A 9,541-nucleotide genomic window follows, 5' to 3' on the forward strand; every position below is an offset into this window, starting at 1 on the left:
CAGATATGGGTTAAGCTAAAAATATTTCTAATCAATTTTCAGCTGATGCACATAAATATATCGATTTTATATTTTCTAATTATATATGTGTGAATATATGTATGTATGTATATATGTGTGTTTTGTGTACATATATATATATATATATATATATATAATATATGTGTGTGTGTATAAATATAGATTTAGGGCTGTCAAAACAACTCGTTGTTCGTGAACAATGAGTATTTGGCTTGCTCGCTTAGTTAACAAGCCGAACAGGATCAAAGATTTGTTCGTTTGTGTTTGGATCGTTTTAGCTCGAAATACTACTCATCAATTATATATATATATATATATATATTCCAAAAGGCTACATAGGTGTACTCAATGAGTATTACCCGGTAGCAATGCATTGAAACAAAAACATGTGGTTACATGATAAAGGAAAAAGAGAAGGTAACGTGTGTGTGTGTGTGTGGTATATATACAAACAAGTATAAATATAAATATATATATTCCTTTTTACATAGCATGAAGATGAGGGATGGCCAAACTATCCCCAAGTAAAAGAAAAGATAAATGAGAAGAAGGAGAATTTTCAACTGTAATTTGTTGAGTGTTCCTCCCCATGGAAGCCAACTAATGTGCGGGACCATTACCTTCTCTTTGAGTATGGTTAAATTTCACCCTTCCACTGTTTAAAAAGTGTTGTAATTTGTTCAACCACCTGAGAATATACCAAGGAGGAGCTTCTTCTTTCAGCAGTATCCTGATACAAGTAATGGAGTCGAATTCTACTATCAAATGACTTATCTGACTGTGATAAGCAAAAGTGATAGCCCAATAGATTGCTATCATCTCAATCTCCAAAGCATCATAAGCCCAAGTTGGAGAAGAGAAATATAGAATGCACTTCCCCTGGGAGTTTCTAAAAATTCCCCCAAAACCTGTTGAATCCCTGGTATAGTTTTCATCTGTGTTCACTTTCAACCAATCTGATGGAGGAGAGGTCCATAGAATTGAAGCTGGCTTGAAGCTCTACTGAATTTTAGTACTTGGCATCTAATTTTTAAATAGATTAGGGAAACGCTGGTGTTGAATAATTTTCTTAATATAAGAAGTGCAGCTGAAAACCACAGACTTGACCAATGACTTTAGATCCTCATACTTGGCTTTATTTCTACTCATCCAAATAAACCATGTAACCAAACAGGGAATAACCAGTAGATTAGCTTCTCTCCAGTCCCACCAGCAAAAGGAAAACTTATCCTAGCACACTTTAAAAGTATCAACTTTGAGCTGTGTCAACAGTCCATACCAAATCCTTTGAGAGAATCCACATGTAAAAAATAGGTGCTCTAAAGTCTCTTCCTCAGCATTACATAGATAGCAGCATGAGGGTCCCCTCAGGTCTTTCATTTTCAAGATATCATCAGTAGGAAGCAAAGATAATCACAACCTCCAGCAGAAAAAAGACATTGAAGGTGTTAACCACTTACCCTAAATGGCTTTCCCCCACATAACAGGTTGCCAATGGAAGAACTTTTGATAAATATATGTTGAAAGTTTATATGAGGAATATTGTTTTGTAATGAGTATGTCCTTTGATCAGTAGAGAAGGAAGTATTCTTCACCAGCTGAATCTGCTCACTGTTAAGAATAGTGTGCAGCAATATGTAATTCCACTGGTCTTCAGACAAGTAATCTTTCTCTGAGATTGATAATTGGGGTTTGAGGTGGAACAAATAAGCTTCTCTCCATTCCAAACCCACTTATTTAACCTGAAATTAATTTGCCCTTCTCCTAATTCTCTATTAAAAGCTCCTCAGCTTGATTTTTGATTTCCAAGAGTTTAGACCATATCCTGGAATCACCCAATTTTTTAATGGCAAGAGTTGGATGTACAGACCTGCAATACTTCCCCATCATATACTGAGCCAAAAGGCTGTCCTGGGCCCTAAATTTTATCCATAACTTGCACAAATTTATAAAGCTTAAGTGGTGGAAATCCTTAAAACCCAACCCCCCAGCAAGAAGAGGCTTACAGAGTTTCTTCCGAGAGAGCCAATGGAATTGTTTCTTCTGTCCAGCCCACTGGAATTTGTTAAAAATTCTTCCCAAGAGAACTTGAGTACCTTTCTTCATGGTAAACATTTGGAGGGCATAAGAAGGGATGACAGTCAAGATGCTTTTAAAAGGAGTGATTCTCCCCCCATTAGAAAGAAAAGAATTTGTCCAACAGCGGAGTTGGGCTTTAATTTGATCAATCACTGTATTAAATTGAGTTTGCTTTGTTCTACCTTTGAGTAACTGTACTCCAAGGTACTTGATTGGCAAAGCAGGAACTGTACTCCAAGGTACTTGATTGGCAAAGAAGCAGCGTACTTGATTGGCAAAGCAGGCTAAACCCTGTATACTGGGAAATCCAATGTTTGATCTGTGGTGTAATGTAAGTACTAATGGAGTAATATTAGTGCTAGCAAAAACTTGACATTTTTGTTTGTTTAATTCCATACCTGAAGCATGCTGAAAATGTTTGAGTCCCTGGTATAAAGCCTTGATAGCAGTCTTTACACCATTGGAGAAGATAATAATATCATCTGCATAGGACAGGTGACTAATACAAATATTAGATTTGTGTTGGTAAGCCAAATGAGGAGAGGTAGCAAACATATTGTTTAGAAGCCTTGAGAAATAATCCATAGCTAGTATAAAGACATACATACACACAACACACACACACACACACACACACATACATACATACAAACATACACACATACATACATACATACATACATACATATATACATACATACATAAATACATACATACATACATACAAAAATACATACATACATACATATATAGTAGATGTATATATTTATATCTATATATTTATCTATGTATCTAATATGTATAAATGAGTCTAATTGGACTTATATACCAAGCTCAAGTGCCATGGAATTTCATTGCGCACATAAGTGGGATTGAACCAAAGAGTCGTGGTAGACTATATATATATCTTTGTGTGTGTGTGTGTATTATATAATTGTATACACCAACAGACTCACAAACCCACCAAACAACACATATCTCAATTTTAAGTTAATGCAAATAATTACATCAATTTATATTTTTATAATTTTTAATCAAGATTATGTGTGCATGCTTTTATGTTGTGTATACACGCACACAAAAACTTGATAAGTTTGGGGTGATTTGTCAAACTGATAAATTAGTCCATAAGTCAATTTGGAATAAGTCGAATTAGACTCATTGACCCATGAAACCTAGCTCCTTGAACTTCATCTCTGCAAAATATTTCTGAAATGCTTCAAGCTCTAACAGAGCCCTAGCCAACATATAAGATGAAAAGATTAGTGTGTCGTATATGCTCAACAACACTGGTAGCTTCTTAAGGTGAGTTGGGACATTATAGTTTACCATGCCAAAATGAATATCATAGCTCTTATTTAGAGCTGGTGGAACATGTGTTTTCTTAACATCCAAAGTAATGATACTCTTCCCCTTATCTTAGGTACTGGGCCTCCTTAGCTCTTTGCAGAACTATTCTACCACTCCTTTTAGAAGGAAACAAAGAATGAAAAATGTACATGTTGCTTGACCAAACAAAGTGAATAAAATTGTAGAATGAAACAAAGAATGAAAAATGTAGCAAGTCATGAATGTAAGCTTCATTAAGCTAAACTAAATAAAGACATTATAATCACCAATCTTATATTTCATACTTTAAGCCTCTTGCTTTATACATGGTAATACACAATGTATTTTTAATTTTATTTTGCAAAAAAAAAGAAAAGAAAGTGTATTTATTTATTTGTGATTTAAATTTAGAGTACCCAATACCTTCTAACTATTAAACCACATGTTATCCATCTAATGATATCAATACCCTTACTATTATTATTATTATTATTATTTTATCAAAACCCTAACTTAATAATCAGCTAACTATCAATATATTTTGTTATTTACAAATCTTTATTCATAGTACTTGAGCACCCTTTTGATAGATACCATCCATGAAGGACATTCTATCCCTAGAAAGCCTATATTGGATCAAATTATTTTCAATTTCTATTAAAAAAAAATTAAAATGACAACTTCCATAATTATAGTTATATTAAAGCCCATTAAAAACTGTACTCATCAAGCTGAATCTCTCCTTCTAAATTATAAGAGCATAACAAATTTATATTTTGCCATTAAGCATGGCAGAAAGCAAGATATTGGATTGGACAAGCTGCAACAAATTTATATTTTGCCATTAAGCATGGCAGAAAACAAGTTATTGGACAAGCTGTCTTATGAAAGCACAAATGAAGCAAAAGGAAGTCATATCAAAATAATTGTCAGAAAATTAGTTTTTGATGTAGCTTAAAGATTATGTATGTAAATGAAATTTTCAAAACAAGTTCCTAATAATTTACAGTATTAGGTAAAAAGCTAAATCAAATAAGCCATTGGAGTTTAGTATGATATCTGCTCCTCAAAAAGCATTTTCTCAATGTCCCAACATCAACATCAGCTGTTAACTTAAAACGCAATAGCATCTCCACATTAAAACATTACAGCAGAACGAAATATCAATCATCATAATATGATAATAATAAGAACAGATCTCAAAATATAAAGCTAAAAGAAAAACTCCAAGAACTCTATTGGACAACAATATGGTTTCTTCTCATCAATTGGTAGCGGACAATTGCTTTGCTTGCTGCTTCTGCTTTGCACCAACTGCAAAGAACTCTGTGATAACCTCAAGGGGCATTCCCTTAGTCTCAGGAACCTTGAGGAAGACAAAGATGAATGCGAAAACACAAACGACCGTGTAAATCCCAAAGAGACCAGCGAGGCCGATGCTGTCGAGCATCACAGGCAGGGAGTATGTCACTATGATGTCCCCGATCCAGAAAACGAGAGCACAGATAGCAATGCAGACACCGCGGACCCTGGTGGGGAAAATCTCCGAGCAAAGAATGTTGGGAATTGGGCCAAATCCCATGACAAAGCAGCAGAAATACGTGATGACGCTAATTGTAGAGAGAACGGCATGAAGTACCATCCCAAGTTCCAGCAGATTAGCTATGATCAGGACGAGGAGCGAGCAAATCAGGATAGGGATGGTGGAGAGAAGTAGAAACCTGCATGGGAGGGAAAGCAGGATTGTTATTCTACCCAATACACAGGAACACTTTGGCCAACTTGTTTCATATTAATTGTTTGGAAGTGATTGGAGGGAGTTCCTTGTGTGATTTCTATTAAAGTGAGTTGTACACATTTTTAACTCTTTATTTCATCGGAACACACTTATTAAGAATTTTGATTCTATATGTTCGTTGGGCAATTATAAGTTTAATTTAACCCGACGTTTCATTAATTGTGTGAACATACATACCACGCTATTCATTAATTGTGTGAACATACATACCACGCTATTCTTAAGTATAAACATTTAATACCTAAAATAGCACCAGCAGCAACAACGATGACAACAACAACAAAGCCTTAATTTCACTATTTGATACCAAAAAGCATTGCATAAAATACACCACTAGTATTATTTAATAAATAAAACACATATTTTCATGTATATGTTTTGATATGTTTATGAAACTAAATACTATATAAGAAAATATCAAAATTTAGGTGTGAGAAATGAAGATATATAAGAATTGCATAGTATGCATCTAAATCACTTGACATTATTAAATGCTATAACTACTATTATTAGAGAAGAGTAATATGCTAATTCTTCATCTCATTAAATTTATATTATTTAATTTATTATTATATTTAATAATTCAATCTCACCCATCACTTTTATGAAAGTAAATTTCAAAAAACCAAAACTTGCTTTCTCTCGAATACCATCATACAAATGTTTCTAATATGTTTAATGAATCACTTACGAATGCTTGCTTACCTTAAAACAAATAAAGCCCAAAAGTCAGAATAAATGCACAAAAAAAGTCTAGACAGAAGACAAATATATGTTCAATTTTATGACATGCGTAGAATACAAATTTGTTAAGTGTAGTTAGGCAAGGTTTGAGCTTGCAAATAAATAATGCAAATTAGAAAAATATGAGTGAATATGAATGGTGATAAACCTTCTCCCAGATATATCCATTAATCTCATAGCAAGGCCGATTGAAGGAAGCATCAGCAGGGTAGTAAGAGAGCTGATGAGGATAGACGACGAATCAGAGCCAAGTCCAAAGTTTTTGAGGAGCACTTCGACACCTGCTTGTTCAAGAATCTGGGGGGTGTAATACAGAACACCGTTTATGCCTGAGAACTGCAGGACGAAAAGAAATCAGCATAGAAGGATGGAAGAAAAATTGTCTCTGAAAGAACAATAAAAAAAAAGGAAACTCTCAATCTGCCATTCAAGTTTCCACTGCAAATTCTATGAAAATCCCAATACATTAAAAACCTGTGAAGGTTTAATAGCCGGTAAAATTCAGGATATGGAAAATATAAAGAATGGAGCTCTCCACTGCAAATTCTATGAAAATCCCAATACATTAAGAACCTGTGAAGGTTTAATAGCATGCATGAGTTTAAACAATGCAAGGAACAACCGTTCAACAAAATTACTTAATGTCCAAGAATTCTACGAAATTCAGCCAGAAGATACTACTCCATAAGTCTTGAATAACATTAATACATTTCCTCGAATTCTTGAATGCCTGCAACCTATTCGACAAAATGAAAGAACATAAAAGCCTCCTATTTAATCAGAACATAAGTTAAAATATAAAACAAGGAGTACATACCAAAACATTACTTTGTGTCCAGGAACTTTTAAATGTGATTGACGAGAATGATTGAATGAAAGAAGCCGCATGGAGGTTGGTTGAGCGGAAGCTATCAAAGGAGGGTCGATGTGCTCGATCAAGTGGAAAAAGTTGCAAGGAATAAAAAAATTAGGGCCAAGTCTTCTCTACTGCTGTGGGCACAGACAAGAGTAGATTGCCTAGAGTTTAATAAACCGGATATCCTAACATTGCTAGGCTGATCTACTGAACAAAAGCTTGCTTGAAGGCGCATTAAGATGTGCTTCATATAACTACAGCAGAGCACTTCTCATACAAAACGAGACTTACTGCACAATTTCCATGCAAATGTGAAGCAAAGCAGAACCACAATGCTTTGTGCGAGAAGAGCACTTTAAAACGCACATTTAAAAATATCGCACACTACATAAGTCATCAAATAACCATCACCTAAAGTCGACTGATGAAGCTGAATTATTTTGGACAACTACTTAAGTCCTCGATCAAGCTCAATGAATTAATACACGCCCAGGACAGCTATTAAAACACAAGCCTTGGCTGACGCACAATTGGAGGCACATAAAAAAAGCAAATACAAGGACGATATACTTTAGTTATTATACGCAAATGAATTCTCAAGCGACAGGAGTTGGAATTGAAATATCCTTAAAGAGCACAACAAAAGTTCTATTAGTAAATGCAGTGTTGCAACCCAAATTAACCTCTCAAATATAAATAAACAGGCCAGATACAAAGCTTTGATAATTAACTTAAAATTGTAGCCGGAGTCATAGCCAAGCATCTACAAGTATATTAAGACTCAATTTAGGGTCAATCAAATCGAAGGACTTTATAAAGCAAGAGAAGCACGTTGCAAAAGTACTTCCTTTGAAACTAAAGTAAAAAAGGATAAATTTGAATCCTTTAAAATTGAGTAAGTCTCAAGAGAACAAAAGCAACTGACTAACATGATCTAAGAAACTAGGAATCAAGACGACAAATCTATTATAGAGCTTGCTCGAACCACAATTGACAAAGAAGTCATGGAAGACAACATCCTAGTCGACCCAACATGGCTCAACTCACTTATTCATTATTTGAAGTCTGGCACCATCTCACCTACTATCAAAGATCTAAGAAGACTAAGATCAAAACCACCCTTTATACGCTCATAAATGACAACTTTGCCCTACATAAGGTGTGTATGCAAAAAGAAAATCACACTTATCATTAAAGACGTGCTCACGCAAATGTAGTAGACACTAAAGAGATCTAACATCAACCAACTGAATACAAATGCACGTCTATTTATAGCCAGATATTCATAAAGACATAGAGTACTTCCCTAATAGATGCCTACGATGCCATAAAGTCACTCCCATATATAGCTTCAACCATCGTACAACTTACAGTTAATTCCAAGTCCTTGGTCATTCATCATTTAAGGCAACGATTTACTTAACCTGCTTCTGCCGTACAACTTACAGTTAATTCCAAGTCCTTGGTCATTTATCATTTAAGGCAACGATTTACTTAACCTGCAATCCAAAGGACATAATAAGTTTATAAAATTCATAATTGATTACCATACAATATGGATAAAAATCAAAGTGCTCAACAAAATGACTTCAAATATAGTTTGAAATTTTATTTCTACGTATCATTTGCCATCACGGAGTATCCCATGTGATCACCATCATCAACAATCATCTGTTCTCTAACAAGACTCTCAAGGACTTGATCCCAAGTGAGAAAATGATGGACAAGTATTATAAAGAATCCAATAAGGAGGATCTAAAGTCTATACTAAGCTTATTATATATTCAAATTTAATTAGTAAAGAAAAAAATGTTTGAGACAATGATGGTCAAGTTTTATAATGCTAACATCGAATAAATAAATTATATATTGGCAACTTAATTCAAAAGAAAGTCAACGCTACACCAATCTGCACTCAATAAACTCATATCAACTTGAGGCATGTCATATATCAAGAGGAATTTCAACTTATCTTTCTCTCTCTCACAAAGATTTGTCTTTTGCCTCTTCCTAATATTTGCTATCAAAGAATCCTTGCAGATATTTGGTTTTCCCATCATAGCCCCCATCTTTCCCAATTGCTATTAAGAAAGAAAACGAGGACACCAAGGCTTTGTAAGGATCTCCATGAAATGAGAAGGAATATTTATTAGGAAGAAAGGAGTTGTTAAATGTAATGACATTGTTTACGTACAAAAATTATTTATTATCATTCACTTATGCTTTTCGCACTTGCCTTCAAAATATATAAGAGAAATGAAAAACTAAATGTACAGCAAAAATTACTAAGGGTGGAACCACCAAGGGAGAGGACTCGCCAAGCTGAGGACTGACTTGCTAACTGAGCTCAAGTTCGACTCGCCAGCTAGGTCCTAAAAGGACTCGCTAAGCTTGGTTTAAGATGATCTCATTAGTCGAACTGAAGTAAAACTCACCAATCTAGTTCACAAACGCTCACCCGCCCAAGCCTAGGATAGCCAAGCACAAGAAAAGATCATCAAACATGCTCATAATAACTCACTAACAGGCTATAATGAATTCGCCATAACAACACAATGCAGGCATCACCCAAGCAGAAAGAGTGATACAATAACTACCAACAAAAAAGCCAGTAACTTCTCAGTTTGACAATAGACTATGAGTTTGTTCGGGGCAGCTGCAGCTTATCAAAAAACTGCTACCGCTTAGCTGCCACAGGAAGTTGCCGCAAAGGA

At 34.7% G+C, this 9,541-nt stretch overlaps 1 protein-coding gene across 1 annotated transcript in view; it reads right to left on the bottom strand.

The window, feature by feature from the left end:
• Positions 1-4,482: 4,482 nt before the first annotated feature.
• Positions 4,483-9,541, bottom strand: part of LOC110028022 (monosaccharide-sensing protein 2-like) — a gene marked incomplete at its 5' end in the record, with an annotated part of 9,583 nt that continues 4,524 nt past the window's right edge. The window contains 2 exons of the mRNA XM_020729721.1: positions 4,483-5,150; positions 6,120-6,307. Coding sequence (XP_020585380.1) covers positions 4,694-5,150; positions 6,120-6,307 — 645 coding nt within the window. The remainder of the gene's footprint in view (positions 5,151-6,119; positions 6,308-9,541) is intronic.

The sequence above is a fragment of the Phalaenopsis equestris genome, unplaced genomic scaffold (assembly GCF_001263595.1).
Source record: "Phalaenopsis equestris unplaced genomic scaffold, ASM126359v1 Scaffold000481, whole genome shotgun sequence".
NCBI lineage: Eukaryota > Viridiplantae > Streptophyta > Magnoliopsida > Asparagales > Orchidaceae > Phalaenopsis > Phalaenopsis equestris.